The sequence below is a fragment of the Microtus ochrogaster genome, linkage group LG1, assembly GCF_000317375.1.
Source record: "Microtus ochrogaster isolate Prairie Vole_2 linkage group LG1, MicOch1.0, whole genome shotgun sequence".
Taxonomy (NCBI): Eukaryota; Metazoa; Chordata; class Mammalia; order Rodentia; family Cricetidae; genus Microtus; species Microtus ochrogaster.
In genome coordinates, this window is record NC_022027.1 from 56,844,316 (window position 1) to 56,862,612 (window position 18,297).

Below are 18,297 nucleotides of genomic sequence, written 5' to 3' on the forward strand. Positions count from 1 at the left end.
GGTAGACGTTCTGGGAGGATTTGGGGAAGTCTGGCTCCACATAGAGTGAAGGTCACTAGGTCATTAACAACATCCACTCCCAGCCTATTTCTTCCTCTGAAGACACAGCCCTGTGATTAACATTCCTGGTTTCTCTAGTGTTTATCTATGAGTGTGACGGCCTCGTGCCCTCTACATTTCTGAAAGTGAGCATAGTTAAGTCCATCTTGGATCCCGAAAGATTAAGTGAGGGTCAGTCATAATATTTGGTTTATGTGTGTATGATTGAAAACAAAATGCTGACTTTTAACTTTTTTCCTGGCTCTAACTTGGGTTGTTTAATTTTAACAGCTGGATCATAGACCATTTTGCAAGGTTTTGGTCAGAAAGAAGCTTTGCAAATGTTCCTCCTGAAATTCAGAAAACTTGTCTCAACATGCTGATCCAGTCCTTAGTGAGTATAACCTTAACAAATGCTTTATGTGAGCCATCCGAAAGTTTATTCAGTGATTCCAATGCAGAAACAGAATGTTAATGTTTCTATAGAAGCAAGATGAGAGTCACAGTTCAGATAACTCAGGACCAAAGTGGAGATCCCAGCCCTGAGACCCTGTTCTTGTGAAGCCACTCTCAAGTGCTGACAGGCTGGGCTGCTGTGAGCTCCATGTGCATTGGCCAAGCAGAACAGGAGACTCTGCACATAACACCTGACCTTTCTCAGTGGCTTAATTTTCACCTGGGGGCAAGTTGGTTGGTTGCATTAGGCTGCTTCCCTCATGGAAAAGATACATTTGTTGTTACTGGAATAGATGCTTACCCCGGACCTGGATTTACGTTCCTGACTCACTGTTTCTGCTAAAAGTGCTCTCCGTGAATGTTTATAGACTTCCTTGCCACAGTACAGCAATGACTAAGAAATCCACATCACAGACATGAGAAGCTGTGGACTCAAACATGTGAAGTCATTGGACTTACAACTCTCCCTGTTTTCTGTCTGGTGGAAGAGGTGTGGCAGTGCCTTACCAGGTTGAGGTTGTGTCTCTAAGACACAGTATGTGCTCCACAGCTCTGGATTTAAGGCACTGTTTATCTTGTAGTCGAAATTCATGTGTCCAGAAGTCAAGATGGGGAGGCGGGAATGTCCCCTCAGAATTGCTCCTAGTGACCCATTAGCAAAAATTTTGCCTCTCTTCTCTGCAACTTTGGACTCTGCTGATCTAGAGACCTTAATACAGAGAAAAGGATGCTTCTGTTGGGAATACTGAGCTGGCAGTTGAGACAACCCTCCTCTAGCTGGCTCGTAAATCCATATAAAGAAGTAGAAGGAGCTTGGCTGTTCAGGGGAGACTGAGCTACCCTCTCCAGTGTGGATAAGGAAGACTGCATCTGAACACATCTGGATGCAGCACACCCAGGTTCTATGTGTAACTCATTAGGAAATAGCAACAATTTATGCACAGTGACAATAAGGGCCCAGGGTTGTTAGCAATGGAAGTCTGGCCTATTCTGCCAGATTAGGAGCCACACACAGCCGAAGCAGCTGCTGAAATCCAAAGGAACGTAGAGTCGGGAGTGGAGGGAGTGATTATAAAAACATCCTATAAAAATATAGATGAGAATGTTTTCTTTTTATACTTACATCAGTAAATGAATAAAAATCGGTAAATTCTAAAGATATTAATGTTTAGGGTTATGTCAATTTAATATAAAAGTTAGATCCAGCCTTAAAATAGTACCCAGCATACATTAGGTACTTGGTATATATTGTCAAGTAGATGGATGAATGAATGAATGAATGAATGAATGAATGAATATATACCTGAGACCACAGAGACCAAAGTAAATATGACTGGACTAAGAGAGGTGGTTTGAGCCCAGGACAGAATGGTTTCAAACGTGAGAGTAGCTTGGGCTGTGGCTGATGGGGCCCAACAGAGCTTCTTCTGGGATAGAGAAGACAAGCCTGACACAGATCAGAACGCTACTGCAGGAGGTTTGACTGAATGGAATGTCCTGTAATGGTGTGGTTTTGGTTTTTCATAAGCAGTAGATGAGTTTAATTGAAGAATAAGCCCATCAACCCCTGCTGTCCGGCTAATACAGTGCCAAAGATCACACACTGAGTAAATGTGTCCGACTTCCTCATCATAGTTCAAGTGACCTTCAGGTCACTTCTCAGTGATCCAGGTCTCAGTCCAAGTCTTTAGTAGAATCCAAGACTGCACAGTATTGACCCATCAACTCTGTTTCTAGGAATGTATCCTATATCTCTATTTACATATGTATAAAATGTATCATATGCAAATAGCTCATTGTTACATAACAATAAAACATTGGAAACCCATCAACTCTGTTTCTAGGAATGTATCCTATATCTCTATTTACATATGTATAAAATGTATCATATGCAAGTAGCTCATTGTTGCATAACAATAAAACATTGGAAACTGTGTACAGAAGTAGAGTATTGTTTATTTTGCCTATTTCTAGACAAGTATCTAATGTCTTCAGGTCCTATTATACCCTATCCCCACTTTTCCTCCTCACCAGGTCCTCATCCCAGATTCACTTCCCTTTGTTTTGTTTTACCTGGAAACCCGCTGGGTTTACCCACAGCTTCTTGTCCTCAGGCATGGTTAGCTCACTGAAGACAGTGATTTCCTCTCTTCCAGCAGCCTGGGACTGCCAAGTGCTCCCCACGGCAGGTTGGCATGAGCCCCACCCTCATGTATGACTGAGTATTTATGGGTCCAGCTCTGTGCAGACTTTTATGAGGACCATGACCATGTCATGCAGTGCTTTTGCTCTTTCTGCCACCTCTTCAGTGATGCACCCTGAGCCTGGGAGTAGGTGATTTGAGTATCCAGTTGAGGGCTGAGAATAGTGAAAGCTAATACACATAGGGTTTCTGTACTGACCCAGTTCTGTAGTAGGCCCTACAGTAGTGGTGAGCAAAACTAGATGTTGAACACACAGTACATATGTTCATATTCAAATAATTTTATCTGAATTAAGTGCTTTAGTAGAAGGGATGTGATAACGGTGTAAGGGTCGGGGAAGAGATTGCTTTGATTGAGTTCTCAGTAATTAAAGAATGTCCAGCATCCATGCTAAGTACTCTGGCTTCCATTGCATTGCTGTGTAAGAAACCCATCCCACGGGAAATGACTAAAAACTAGATTTGTTATTTCCAAAATGGTTGACCCTTTGCAGATATTCTCTAAGATGGCTCCCATTGCCAGCAGGAGCTGTCGGCTGAGCTGCCGCTGGGCCACTCCTCATAATCTTTGTGGATGAAGCAAAGATAGCAGATAGCTTCCTGCAATTTTTTTATGGGAAGCATCCCAAGAAATCAAAAGGATTTGATTTGCCTACAAAATTATAGTATTGCCGCCTAACTTCTCCAAATGCTTTTAAAATTCTAGAATCACAGGAATGCTGCCTTCCTTCTGATGGAGAGCGACCGGCTCTTGGTGGGCTTACCTAGAGTAAGGTGGACAGAGGCAGCGTTGTCCATGGCGTCGCGGCTGCAGGAAGAGTGTGTGGCATTTATTGTAGAGAACTTCTCAAGCATCATCAAGAGTGAAAATTTCACCCTGCTCCTACAGGTACTAGTGTCTACGGTGTTCTCCACGCGTGTCGTCTTGGGTCTGATTTTAATTGCACAAGCGCTGTTAAGTCAGGTTGCCTTTGATCACAATACTCTGTTGGGTAAATTCCACAGCAGATGGCATGTTTGCAACAGATTTGGAGCAATGGTGGACAGGATTTATTTTGGCTCACAGATGAGAAAGCAGAAGGGACAGGTTTGAGTGCCCTGGCAAGGCTTGTTGTTACTTGGGCCAGCTCTTTTCCTCTGTCACCATGGCCACATTTTAAAATCTCCAGTTGTAAAGATGATGGTTCTCTAAAATTTATTTTCATAAGGAACTGCTTGCTCTAAAATTAGTCACTGAATAATGATGTAGTCTTTATCTCTAGGTATTACTATTAGGCTATATCAGCTCCTGAAAACTGTGTGCGTGCGTGCATGCATGCATGTGTGTGTGTATGTCTGTGTGTTTAAGGGCATGCACATGTGTATGGGTGTGTCTGTGCACATGTCTTTTATGTATATGTGTGTATGCATGTGTGTCTTGTGTGCATGTTTGCATGTGCATGTATTGTGAGTGTGTTGGCATTGCATGGGGGGCATGCTCATGGAGTCTTTGAACAGAAAAGATGTGTTTTGAGGTGATGCTATGTATCCAGCTGTGACAATTATACTGCTGTTAACTAGACTTTGACATTTATTATGTATTTTACATGTACTTCATTAAATGTCAAATTCTGTGTTTTATAGTCACAAGCCATGAGCAGCACAGCTCATCTGTTGGACAAAATTTTTAAAGCAATTGAAGACAATATCACCACTGAAAATAGCTGCACCCTCCTTATGAGCCTGGACGCGCTACTGAGTTCCGAAAGCACAAAGGAAATGGTACTGAGCGGGACAGGACTCACTGAGATGTGTGATGTTGTGGATGGTTTGAGGTTTAAGTTGCACATGCACAGGTCAGTGTAGTTAGGTACTAGACACCTTGGGACTTGATAGTTTCTTATATCTACTTGAAATATTTCCTAATATTTTTTTTCAATTATGTTCGTTTTCAAATCAACTTTTTATAAAACTTAAGAATCAGGCAGTTTGGCCCCTTACCTCTGAGCGCAGCTTGGGACTTAGCAGTTATCTAGCACAATGTAACTTTGGTATTTTTCTCTGATAATTACAATAAACTTTATATATATATATATATATAATGCATATTTAGTATTTTTAATCACTGATGTCTTTTATTTTATGGTATTAGTAATTTTTTTTTCTCAAAACAAATTTTATTTTTAAATTAGATTGAGTAGGAAAAATAAAAATTTAAATGTCACTTATTTTTTAAAATGCAATTAATTGGTGACAATAGATAATTAAGAATTTTTGTCATTTTTATTCTATAAGAATAAAATATTTCATCAAATTTATTATTATTACATAGAGTATTTGACCTTGTCGTGTCATAGTTGATATGAGAGGTTGTGGAAGGTGTTCATATAAAACCCATTGCTGTTTTAAAATCCTGTTTAAAGAGTAGATTTAGCTTCATGTTCACTATAACATCCTGCTAACGAGTAAGCCTTCATAAATAGCATGTGCTCGGTAATCTTAGAAATGTAACTGATGACATCACTGATCTAGCTTGGGAGTAAGTAGATTCGGGAAGGAATAATGACTGGTTGCTATGACAATGTGGCTCTTACCAGCTGCTGATTTGTTGCTGGAACACAGGGCTTTACGTGCAAGGTCCAAGCTGTGCGTGACAAGCTGTGGGCCTTCCTGGTTCAGTCTTTCTACGCTGTTCGTCACACGAAAGGCTGGCAGCAGATGCACATAGACGACCAGCAGAAAATCCAGGCAGGTATGTTGTTCTTCCGAGATTTTATTCTCAGGTTGTGGTCTCTGTGAGAGCAGACATTGTTAAGGCGTTCTGAATTCCGGTTAATTAGCATCTGAGAGCTTCTATCAGTAATGGAGCACTACCCAAAACTAGTGGGGATGCATTAGGCTGCTTTCTCTGACGTTCTTAGAAAGGAAATTCATTTTCATGTATGGAATTAGCAATTTTTCATCCTTATCTCTATTAGCTACAATATTCTAGCCAAACTTGCTAAGAAGAAAAAGAATCCTTGTGAAGAGCTGTGTAAAAGGACCAGTCTGTGCAATCAGATCACCGAGCAGGCTCTCTCCCCTCTGCAAACATATTTCACTGGGAAGCTTGCCGTCTCTTTCACAAGAGCCTTTCCTTGTGGTTTTGCCGAGATCAGATGGCTTTATTTTACGAGTGATTGGTTCAGGGATGCAGTGTGCGCTACTGCGGAGGGTCCCTCGGGAGCCGCACAGTGATCTCTGACATTTCCTAGGCGCTGTTTGAAACATCAGCATTCAACAAAAGATGTATATCTGTCGGAAAGTGTGTGTGGTAAAAACATGGAAATAGAATTCTGAGGGTGTGGAGCTAAAATGGCTTCGTGACTATTTTTAGGTTAAAGCAGGTGCCTCCGAAATAACACTGCCGTGGCAGCAGCTCCTGCCGTGCTCCGCAGCTCCTGCCGTGGCAGCAGCTCCACTTTTTTTCTTTGACATTAAAGCTCAAAGACTGTATTTTATGGAACAGACATTTAGTTCTATGAAACATGGAAGCCGTGTGTGATAAAATATATCTCAGCTGTATAAATTCCTAAGTGATATATTCACAGTGAGACGTGCTCACTAAAGCAACCGGACATAATTTAAAGAGCAGTTTTCAAAGGTGTTTATTTTTTGTGTAATAAAAATCATCAAACCTTTAGAAATTGAACACTTTCTCCGTGTGACTTTTCTGTGCTGGATTTCAGACTAGCTTTTCCTCCACAGTCTGCAGTGTGCAGGAGCAGGGAGCTGCGTCCCTTCAGTGGGTGTCCTTCGAGCTCGCTTCTGATTGGTAGCAAACTTTGTTTTTCTCTTTTTAGAGGATTCACAGCTAAGCTGAAGCTCAGTGTTCTTTAATCTTTCGCGGCACGTATTAAGAGTCTGTGTGAGTTTGCACGTCTCACAGATGTGCCCAGACCATTGTCAGTGGTGATGCAGTTAATCACCGCACGCTGCATCGGGGTGATCTGAGTTGTAGTGAGTCCTGGCCTGTGCGTGGTCACCGTTTTGGGTCAGCCTTGCTCTGACATTCTCAGTTCTTGCTTAGCTGCTGACTGGAGGAGAATTCTGTTCATCTCTCTGTGCTATTGTGCTCTCATTTGATTGCTGCAGGTCAGACTTTGGAATAGAAATCGTAGATGCTTGACAGCCATTTTACTAAAAATGAAACACATTTGAGAAATCACAGGTGTCGAAGAGCCTTTAAAGTAAAATCTCAAGCTCTGTGAACCTTGAAAATCTGCACTGAACTCTGCCCTTATTGCGTTATTTCTGTGTATTTCCTGCTGTCATTCTAGTTCTTAAGAGTGTGAGCACGAGTCTCCCAGTAGTTCCACATAAACTAACCTGTAAAGTGAGTTATGTAGCTCCAGTGAGAGCGGGATGAACTCGAGGGTCGTCTCCTGCTGCTCTCGGGAGAACTGCGCCTGTGCCTTCCCTGTGCACCATTACCATCAGTCTGGAAAGCCAGAAATAGTTTTAATTTCAGCGGAGTATTTTGGGGGTATTGGATATTCTCTCATATTAAATTATGTATAAAACATAGTTTTAACTTTAGAAACTAAATAAAACCAGTTATTTAAAAATGTATAGCTTGTGAAAAGTCTGGATTTTTAAGTGAATATATGTGATTTTACATTTTTATTCATAAGCTTTAAAAACAAAATTTTCTGGACCAGAGAATAAGATTGAAGAATAGGTTCTTTATTCTGAAATGTGATGACAAATTGTCTTGTATACTGGTTTGCTTCTAAATTAAAGGGTTTTTTTTAAAAAATATCTATTAAAATCTAACATTTTCTACTGGCATTCTATTTTTCCTGGATTTCTCTGGTAATGAAAAATAATTTTCTTGTTTTTTTCCACAGCTGCATTTGACAAAGGTGATGACCGAAGACTTGGCAGGAAGCCCGTGCTCACCAGCTCCCAGGTAAACAGTGGCATTTTGTCCAGGTCCCAGGGAGAGTGCTACTCAAGTTTATTTTATATTCCAAAATAAATCCCTTATTAATTAAAGCTTTTTTTAAGAGGAAGTAATTTTGAGTCTTAAAAATCAACATTTTTACATATATACATTTTAAATTATGTAAATTTCTTATATTCATTTGGTATAGGAAATATATTCCCTTTTCATTTCTTTGAAATTGTTTTTTGGCAAATAACATATTGGATCTGTTCCAGTAAGCCAGGAATGGTCTAGACATCCACGATCTTGTGTGATGTCTGCTCTCAGACTGCCTTCCAGTGAATATAACACAAGGTTCTTGAGATTCACTGTCTAAAAAGTCAGAGTAACAGGACTGTACTCTGTTCTTAAAAACATTAAAATGGCAAATTTGTCCTTTTTCCTTTTTAAAAGAAATTATTTGATTTTATTATAGCCTGAAATGTATTTTTCTTCCTTCCAGATGTTATTATACAGATATTTATGCAATCAGGAAAATATCTAAGTACAAGATTATGCATATTCTGATGAAAATATGGACTCATTCATTCAGTGCTCTGACTCAGAATATAAAAACAATTGTCCTTGAAAATTAGACAAGGAGTCTTGTTTTCTTCCTTATAACCTACTAAGTAGGAACGTCTGCAGCCATGAAATACCCTGTTGGCTTCAGGCCCCACACATCTCTGGCTGGAAACTGGGACCATGGAGAGCTTGTCAGCCAGCGTCCTAGGATTGCTTTCTGGAGAGTGTGCTGTGGTCTGCTGTGCTCCATCCCTGAGCGGGGCTACACAGCCCCCTTTGGCCCAGAGTGTTGGTGCATGCCTGCAGTCCCAGCCCTGGGAAGTGGAGTAGTTGGGAGCCATCACAGCTAGTGAAAACCTGCCTTAGAACAAAACAAAAAAGGCAAACAGAAACATTTTGACTTCCCCCCTAATTCCCGTGATGTGAGTGTGGGAATCCTGACTCCCCTTGGCCCAGTAAGTGTGCCCTGTGATCCCAAGCCTGCCCTGACTCCCCTTAAGTGTGCCCTGTGATCCTAAGCTTGGCCTGACTTCCCTTAACTGTGCTCTGTGATCCCAAGCTTGCCCTGACTGTGTCTTTTTGTTTTAATGAGGACTCCCAAAAGTAAATTATTCTTAGTACAGAGGATTAAATGCTTCATGATAAAATTTCTGGCATTTGAGTTGAAGACTTTTTAGTGAAAATTTTTACAATGTCCCTCAGGTTTTACCATTCAGCTGATATCCTTAAAGCAATGCATCACGAGCTCTAGTCCAGGTCTGTCCTTTCCAGGCGTGTGGCCGTGGGTCAGCCACATGTCTGCTTTAATGCCCAGTTTCTTATCCAGCAAATGAAGGGAGGCACAGGGGCTATTTCCCAGGGTTCCCTTGTACAGATGAAGTAGATGGGTCAGATGTTAGCACGGACCCTGAGAATGGGCTTCAGAAACCTCCAGTGATAGCTACTCCTCATAGCCTGAGTCTTCGAGGATTCTACTGTAATGACACAAATTAATTAACATTACTTATATTAGTATTAATTAATAATGCTGTATTTCAGATTTGATTAAGATAATAAAGTTAGAAACCCAAAATTTTTATGAAAATGATTTTTAAAATGATAAAAAAAAATGGTTTTATGTGATCCTAAATCATAATATGAATGTAAAAGTCATTCCATGGGAGATCACTGTCCTGGGATAGCATGAGCTTTCTTAAGGGTGCCTTCTAAAACTGAAGCCAGGTGTCATGGCGCACACCTTAGTCCCAGCACGGGGAGGCAGAGGCAGGTGGGTCTCTGTGAGTTCCAGGCCAGCCTGGTCGAGCTACGTAGTGAGACACTGTCACAATAAATGACAGTGACAAAAAGCTAAACCAAAATTTTCTTGAAACATAAAGTGTTCTATATCAAAGACTTGTCAATTTATAAGATTTTTCTCTTTTCTCTCTGTTTGTTTTTTGGGTTTTTTTTTTTTTTGTAGCAAAGGAGACAAGGCTCTGATGCTGTTATAAAAACAAAACCTCGGACAGAAGATAAGAAAGTGTGTCGGACATCTCTCTCTACTGCTCAGAAGATGAAATCTGATGGGTTAGGAGCATCTGGCTGTACGTCCAGCACGAACAGAAGTAGTGTAAACAAAGTGTTCAAGCACAGTGACAGCACAAAAACATCCAGAGTTACAAAGGAGCTGAGAGCTGGGGGGAGAGCTGTTTCTGGCAAGTCTAAAACTGCAGCAAAGCCTCAGATAGAGGACAATGGTAACGCCAAGCCAGAAGATCTCTCCAATTCCGTGGGAAGACCAGCAAGAGTGGCAGCAACTGGACAGGAGGACTCAGTGCCTGGAAAAGGAATAAAGAACCAAGAAGCGCAGACCACAGGGGCCAGGCCCAAGGTACTCACTGCAAACCTGAATGTGCAAGCCAGAGCCAAGCCTTTGAAAACACGGACAGGAAAAGATCCTTCACGCACCACCTCTGCAGGACCCTCTAGTAGATCTACAAATTCAAGTATGGAGCTTTTGACTCCCACTGGATATGTGGATGAGCCGAAAGAAAACGGATCAGTGGGAGACAGGTCGTCTGATGAGAAGCTGCACTTGAGTGACTCTCCAGGACAGGCATTGAATAATGGAGTAGTGTCAACTGGAGGTGGGTTAGCACTCCTGTTGTGTTAGTATCTGTACATGTGTGTGTGCGTATGTGTGATGTGTGTGTGAGAAGGGGGGGGGAGCGAGGGAGCAAGCTCCCATGCCTCATATATGGTAGACAAACTGTGTGTGTGTGTGTGTGTGTGTGTGTGTGTGTGAGAGAGAGAGAGAGAGAGAGAGAGAGAGAAGGAGGGGGGAGGAGGGGGGAGCAAGAGAGCAAGCTCCCATGCCTCATATATGGTAGACAAACAATCTACATCACCAGTTCAATGCTCCAAAATTTTTTTGAGATAGGTTCTCCCTAGTAGCCCAATGCTGGCCTTGAACTTTCTGTGTAATTGATGATACTTTTGGACTTCTGAGCCTCCTGTCTCTGCCTCCTAGGCCCTAAGATTCAGCTCTGTCTCATGCCTGCTTTATGCGGTGCTGTAGGTGAAGCTCAGTACTTCATGTATACTAGGCAAGCACTCTGCTAACTCAGATACATACCCTAACCCTGAAATCCTCATTTTAGTAGCTCCTAATACTTGAAAGTCCCTAGAAAGCATGGTCCTGGAATGCTTTAATCACTGCTAAATGCTAACGTGTGGTTTAATTCATATGTGCAAAAAGAGAGAATATGGTCTTTCCTGTGTCTAGCCTGTTACTATTTTTAATGTTCTCTTCCTCATGACTGATACCTCTAATTTATAGCTGTAAAATCTGGACCAGTTTCAAGAGTTCGCAGTGGAGTTTCCAATAAAAGAAGCCTTCATGAACAAGACTCTAACAATAGCAGCAGGTAAGACTCTTCACCTGATGTCTGTGCTATAAACAAACTTCTAGCTGAATGATTTTAAAGATTTTTCTTCATTTAAATGTATTTATGAAATGACATTTTAAACTTTATTTCATATTTATATAAAATGGTTCAATGTAGTAAAAGTTTCTTAGCTATGCTTAATGGCATGCAAAGTTATGCATTGTCTTATCATATGTGGTCTGATCTTTCAAAACTTAAAGGCTTGTGAATATAGGTTTATATATTTTTAAAACAGATACATTTCTTTTTTTTTTTTTGACAAAAGCTCTGTGGTCATATATGGCTATGGTCGCACACTGTGTTGATCAGTTCCTGTTTTGGAGGATCACTGTAATGCTAACTGCAATCATTTTCCTCAGCGTAACCAAAAAGGTGAGTGGCAAAGGACTTGCTGATCCAGCACCGCAGGCAGCTCTGAAGAAAAGAGGGAACAGCAATGGGTATATAGCAACTCAGCCGCGGACCAAGAGCGCCCCTCCCACCCTGGCTCAAATTCAAGGTAAAGCTGTAATGGTCCTGTGGATTCTGGGTGCGGTCCTGTCAGTTGGACAAGCAAAGCTCTGGCCGGACCTGCAGTTACAGATAAGCAAAATGGGGCCTGGCTGTGTTACCGTACACTTGTCTATACTGCTGAGTTAAAGCTTTATGGCTTGCCAGGCGGTGGTGGCACACGCCTTTAATCCCAGCACTTGGGAGGCAGAGGCAGGTGGATCTCTGGGAGTTCGAGGCCAGCCTGGTCTACAAGAGCTAGTTCCAGGACAGGCTCCAAAACCACAGAGAAACCCTGTCTCGAAAAAACCAAAAAAATAAATAAATAAAGCTTTATGGCTTTTATATAAATATTTTAGTGTTGGTAGATTGACTATGGTTTTCCTGTCCTCCGTGGAGAGGAACTTAAAGGTGTTGTTGACTCATCTGTATTTCTGGTCCTTTTGTGGAGCATGCCCAGGTTTCTTAAAAGTTTCCTTGGTGACTAGAGGAATTCTGTTTATGAGTTAGCACTAAAGAGTTCTTAAGGAACAGCAGGAGCTGGGCAAATGTATGTGAAGGGGGAGTTCCTTCAGAACCTGTCACCATGCTGTTGTTTTTCAGTGTTCTAAGAAGAAAGCATACTGATTAGGTCATATAACTTGCACATGGCAGCCAGTTTTAAATATTACTTTTTTCTGGGCCTGGTGGTACATGCCCGTAGTCATTCCATCAGGGAGATAAAGCTGAAGTTATCCTTGATTGATATAGTGAGTTCAAAACCAGCCTGGACTATGTGAGACACTATCTCAACATAGACAGGAAGGAAGGAAGGGAGGGAGGGAGGGAGGGAGGAGGAAGGAGGCTGAGGGTATATCGCAGTACATAAATGTTAGAGGGAAAGCCAAGTGTACTGAAGCACACATAAAATCTCAGCATTAGGGAGGCAGGGGTGAATGGGCGGATCCCTGAGGCTCAGTGGCCAGCCAGCCAGCCGAAACTAAGCCCCAAGTGCTGGTCTCAAAAAGAAGGAACTGCGTGGTTCCTGGGGAGTAACCACTGAGACTGGCCTCTGGTGTGTGTGCGCACGCATAGTCACACACGCACACACACACACACACCAGTTACTTTTTATGTATTAAGCACTCATTTGTAAGACCAATTTCTATAATCTGAAAAATAATCTGGATTTGCATAATGAATTAATACTAAAAGTCAGTTGAAAACAAAGCAGATAAAATTATTCATATTCTACTAACAGCTAGAAATTTAGGCATAAATAGCTCTATAGGACTGGGGGAGCTCAGTGAAGGGACAACCCTTCACATCCCTGGTCAGTCTCTAGGCCCCCACCCACCCTCATACACACATGGAAGTAAAGCTGACAATTGGGGTTGGCAGATTTGAGTGCCCCAAATTTCATTTCTAAGACTTTAACCAGAATGCATAAATGGAATTTTTAATAAATAATTAATAAACTTTATTCTACATTTTTCTGTAGCCCACAGTCTGGTTTTCCTTGTAGATCTGGATTGTTAGCCCTGATAAACAACAATTATAATCCTCTAGTATAAGGTTATTCCAGTTTGAAGAAAAACTAACAATTTCCAAAAATTTACATTTTATTTTAGGTCAGGTCTTGTTTTCAGCTATGTTTCCCCCAGAAACACACTTCAAAGAGAGGGCTTTTCTTGATGCTTTGATTAAAGAAAATCAGATTTTCTGCTGTAACACATTTACACAAATCCATTTTAGGAACAGCAATAACTTGATGAAGATTCTACTACAATGGTTTTTACTAAGATCCCTGAATAAATCCCTCTATATTTTAAATATTAATAGAAAAGGTTTTTACTTTATTATTATTCATTATGCCTTGTCTGTCAATATTAGATGTTTCCCTTTGGTTGCTTTATTGATTTTATTTAACTCTAAAATGATGTGAAAACATAAGTTCCGCTCAGAATTTGAGAGTACTTTGAATCTCTTTACTTCCTTAGGCCCCCATGGAGAAGCACCACACTCTGTAAAACCTCCAGTGTCTTCAAGACAGTCTGATGAAAATGTGGCAAGGCTGAGACACAGCACAGCTGCAGATAGGCAAGTGCCTAAGAGAAAAGTTATCAAGCAAGGACATGGAACTTTGCAGAAGGTTAATGCAAAAGTGGTACCAATGCTTAAAAACCCAAGTCAGTCCAAGAAAGGTGGAACTTTGAACAATAAAGGTTCAAAACAGAAAGTGCTTCCTGGAGAAGTTATGCTGCAAACTCAAGCTCCTCAAAGACCTTCCAAAACTGAAGCAGCCCCCACCCAGAAATGCGTGCTCCCCAGTGTGAGTGACAAGAGCCATGTTTCTAAGCAGAGGCCTCACGGGTCCCTGATTCACCTTGCTTCTGAGACCAGTGATGCAGACACACCCCAGTCACTGTGCAGACCTCACCCACAAACGCCATTGGACAGTCAAGACAAAAAGAAACCAGAGCTAGAAGGCCAGAATAGACCAAAGATGGATGAGCCAATGAAACACGAGCTGATGTCAAGACTAGCTGGCGTAGGTCAGAGTAGCACATCCACTTACCAAGATGCGAGTCTTCTCAGTGCAAACTCGAATTGTGGTGACATCACTGCTCCGAAATCCACAATTTCAAATCCAAATGAAAACTCCATAAACTCTAACCCAGTTTGTGGTTCAGGCTCAGCAAACGCAGAGCAACTCTGTGTACTGTCAGGTAGAGAGAAACAAATAGGAAGGAAAGACACAGACACGAAACCAAGTGTGGATTGTGTGACAGTGAAAGAAGGTCCGTGCGCTCCTGGAGAGGCAAATGGTACCCTAGACTCTGTCCAAGACGGAAGGAAAGCATCAGTTCAGAGCCTCCTACCCAGTGGCTCTACTCCAGTCAACTCAGCTGTTCCTTCCAGGTGTCTTTTGGGACAACCATCAGAAAAAAATTATAAAAACATGGAAACATCAGAAACCCCAGAGAGCCATGAAGCTCCGTTCGTGGGTCACTGGGGTCTGAGCAGCAGAGCCACACAGCAGAGAGAGAGCCCAGAATCCGACAGTGGCAGCGCTACCACGTCCTCGGACGACATAAAGCCCCGCTCCGAAGACTACGATGCCGGAGGGTCTCAGGATGACGAGGGCTCAAATGACAGAGGTGTCTCCAAGTGTGGCACCATGCTGTGCCCTGACTTCCTTGGGAGGAGCAGCAGTGACACCAGCACCCCCGAGGAACTGAAGGTGTACGACAGCAACCTGAGAACTGAAGTCAAAGTGAAAAGGCAGAGCGGGGGCGACCTTCTCCAGATCAACTCAACCAGTGACGACGAGACGCCGAGGAAAAAGCCAGAAACGTGGTCTCGATCCACAGTGATCCATCCCAGGGAAAAAGAAAGTATTCCACGAGGCAGTATCCCATTTGCTCAGGAAATGGACCAGGTTTCTTCATCAGCAGATGAAACAGAAGACGAAAGATCCGAAGCGGAAAATGTTGGGGAAAATTCCTCTCTGTCCAACTCAGGTACTCAGCGCGTTCAGGGAATAGTTAACTTAGCTTTCGAAGATGGAACTGAACATGAAAGTCACGACTTTTCTGCAACTAAAAGATTTAGAAGGTCAGTGTTGCTCTCTGTAGATGAGTGTGAAGAAGTGGGGTCTGATGAAGGGGAAGTCCCCACGCCCTGCCAACCGCCTGTGGATTCTCTTTCACCTTCTGATGTTTTTGATGGTGTTACTTATGAGCGCCACGGAAGGACAGGCCACTCCAAATTTTCTAAAGAAAGCGAAGATACTTCTGCACATTGTAAACACAATGATAAAGACAACAGTGCATACAAAAATGAAAGCATCCTCCTGGGGCCTAGTAGCAAAGACTCTTCAAGAAAAGATAAACAGAGTGTCTCAACAGACCACAGGAACGGGGTGGATGTCCCATCCAAAGGAAGCCAGCAGCCTTGTCCAGAAGATGAAGAAACAAATTACAGAAGTGAGGTGGCCAATGACTTTCAGCACCACAACACATTCCTGGATGGTGACACGAAATCTCATGAACGACCGTGTCATTTGGAGCTTCATCAGAGAGAACTCATCTCCAACATACCAAAGATCAGCTCAGCAAAATCTCTAGACTCCCATGCGAGCCAAGTCCTGCCTCAGGAAGGTCAAGTGAGAGAGAGCCATTCCACAGCTCCCAAGAAAGCTAATAACGCTGTGTTTTCAGGTAATGTACAGAAGTAGATGTGCTAAATGCATAGGAAAATAAGTTCATAGATGTCTGAAGTTGTCTGTAGCCTGGATGTTATATTTTAATTAGAATATTTAAGCTACAGTTTCAACTTTTAAATGAGAATTTAAATTTATTAATAATATGAAAATGAGCTAGCTGTCCATTATTTATTGTTTGCTTAAAATCTTAGTGAATAATTAATATGTAGTTGAAAACCTTATTTACTGGACACAGGTAACATGCTAGATCTTACATAGAAAAAGGAACTTAGTTTGTGTCATTGCAGTTATCGTGTCTGATTTAATAGAAGCATTGTTCACTGTTGGAAGTTTTACTTTACATCGGGTGTGTTTATGGATCTTCTGTACAGGCCTAAGAGGGCTGTGCAATAACTGTAGAATATGTGCTGAAAGCACCACACTATTTTAACTAGATTAATTATTATAATTTATATGCATTTTACAGAAACTAAGACTTTCTTCAGGATCACTATAATTCTAAATTTTTCAAGCAGAAAGATTAAGTTTCTAAAAGAGGTTATATTTAGACGCAGTGATGATATAGGAAAAGGCCCGTCTTATTTCACAGGCTAGGTTCTTTCTTGTCTAATTGTTTTGTGTTGATGTCTTTCTTATTTATTAATTCAGACGAATGACTTAAAATATGCACTAGTAGCTGGTTGAGTAACTATTGTGTATCCTAATTAAGAAAAGTATTGACCAGAAATTCCTATTCAGTAACTGATAAGAATGGGAGATCTTCCAAAGCTGAATCCTTTGTGTTTGTCCTGGCTCACATCCTCCCTCGCGTGTGCAATATACAGATCAGCTTTAGGGTCAGCGTGTTTATCTCCCATCCCCTGAAACCAGGTTATTTCTAAGGCACCTCCAAATGACTGTCTTTTTTTCCTCCTTGAGTTTCTATTGTAGTGAAGTAGATTTGTATGTACTTTTATGTTTGTTTAAATAATTTATGTTATTTTCTGTATTCTAAGTTTTCAAATTAAAATGTGGAAAATTATTGTTAGTTACCTTTGTTGATTTTGCTGCTAAACAGTACCCTTGAATTTTTTTAACAGAAAAATAAATGCCTCAAAAATTTTGTCAATTTTGTAAAAATGTTATTTTTCCATGTTGTGTTTTTCTGAGGAGCTGATGCTGTTACATTGTGTTACTGCTGTTCTACAGGACTCTGAGGGGTCGATGTCAATTTTTACATTGTGTAGTATTATGAATCATTGCAGGAGACATAGATGCTTGTGACACATGGGCACAAACCTGCATGTATGACCACCGGCCTCCAAAAACCCTCTCTCCAGTGTGTGAGATGGAGACCGCAGAAGCATTTGAGCAGAGAGCGGAGTCAGAAGCCCGCGTCCTAGTCAGGGACTCTGAGGATGACCGGCACTTTGCACAACAGGACTGGACTCTGCTGAAGCAGCTGCTCTCTGAACAGGACGCAGACTTCAATGTCACAAGTTCTCTTCCTGAAGACCTAAGCTTAGCGCAGTATTTAATCAACCAGACACTCCTTTTAGCTCGAGACAGCTCAAAACCTCAGGGCTCAGCACACACCGACAGGTGGAACAGGGGGAGTGAACTGTCATCCCCACTGGGCGACTCCTCGGCAGGGGACACCATGGCGAGTGTTTCCTCCGAAGATTGCTCGCCTCTAGGGGAGTGGACAATCCTGGAACTGGAGACCCAGCACTAAGAGTTTCAGCACTCGGGGAAAGTTTAAACTATGCCACCCTGTATTTTTGATGCCTACATTATATTTATAATTTCATTAGCCAGAATTAACCTTCAATTTATTGAGGTAAATATAGCTTATTTATTAATAGATTATTAATAATCTCATGTCTCATGTTAAAAATGTTTTTTTCTAAATTTTGAGCATGTTTTTCATAACTATTAGAGAGATTAGGAGACTTGTAGGAAAATCTTTGCTCTACTTTTCTTTCCCAGCTGATAATTTATTCATTTATTTAAGAATTTCCATGTCAGTACACAAGGATATCAACTCCTTACTTTTGATTCTGCATATGATACCATAATAATTTAACAATAAACTTACTGTGTGAGTGTGCATTGTATAAAATTAATCTGTGAATGGCATTCAGACTCTGGCTGGGTGCTGGGGGTTGGGGAGACAGAGGCCCCCACAGCTTCCCCAGCATTTCAGGACCAGGACATTGAGATGTGGTCGTACGCTAAGTTTCAACCATATTTTTAATAAACCAGGAGGAGTGTGGCTTTCTGGATATATCCAAGGCAGGCACTGGAAACAGTCTTATCTCTGTGAACCCTAGCAGTCACTTTTATTTTGTGTGTCATGATAAGAATACTTTGGAAGTGCCCTGAACTGAGCTAGCCCCAAGTATTAATCGAGATGGGTGGGTGAGAGAGGCAGCCGGTCCTGATCTTCCGCGGGCATGGGCTTCCTGGTGTCTGCTTAGATCCTTCTTTGTGGTCAGATTTCCCTCAGTCTGTAGGAAAACAGATA

At 41.6% G+C, this 18,297-nt stretch overlaps 1 protein-coding gene across 2 annotated transcripts in view; it reads left to right on the forward strand.

Moving 5' to 3' along the window:
* The window catches only part of LOC102001200 (BTB/POZ domain-containing protein 8), a 67,058-nt gene extending 49,152 nt beyond the window's left edge, over nucleotides 1-17,906 (forward strand). The window contains exons 9-18 of one of the 2 annotated variants that reach the window (XM_005359644.3): nucleotides 331-433; nucleotides 3,405-3,587; nucleotides 4,322-4,459; nucleotides 5,300-5,429; nucleotides 7,567-7,628; nucleotides 9,628-10,294; nucleotides 10,987-11,074; nucleotides 11,455-11,594; nucleotides 13,564-15,786; nucleotides 17,036-17,906. In XM_005359644.3, the coding sequence (XP_005359701.2) occupies nucleotides 331-433; nucleotides 3,405-3,587; nucleotides 4,322-4,459; nucleotides 5,300-5,429; nucleotides 7,567-7,628; nucleotides 9,628-10,294; nucleotides 10,987-11,074; nucleotides 11,455-11,594; nucleotides 13,564-15,786; nucleotides 17,036-17,505 (4,204 nt within the window). In that variant the 3' untranslated portion in view covers nucleotides 17,506-17,906. Of the gene's footprint in view, nucleotides 1-330; nucleotides 434-3,404; nucleotides 3,588-4,321; nucleotides 4,460-5,299; nucleotides 5,430-7,566; nucleotides 7,629-9,627; nucleotides 10,295-10,986; nucleotides 11,075-11,454; nucleotides 11,595-13,563; nucleotides 15,787-17,035 lie in introns of those variants that run through there. The other variant, XM_026785097.1, reaches the window with a different exon arrangement.
* Nucleotides 17,907-18,297: the final 391 nt, after the last annotated feature.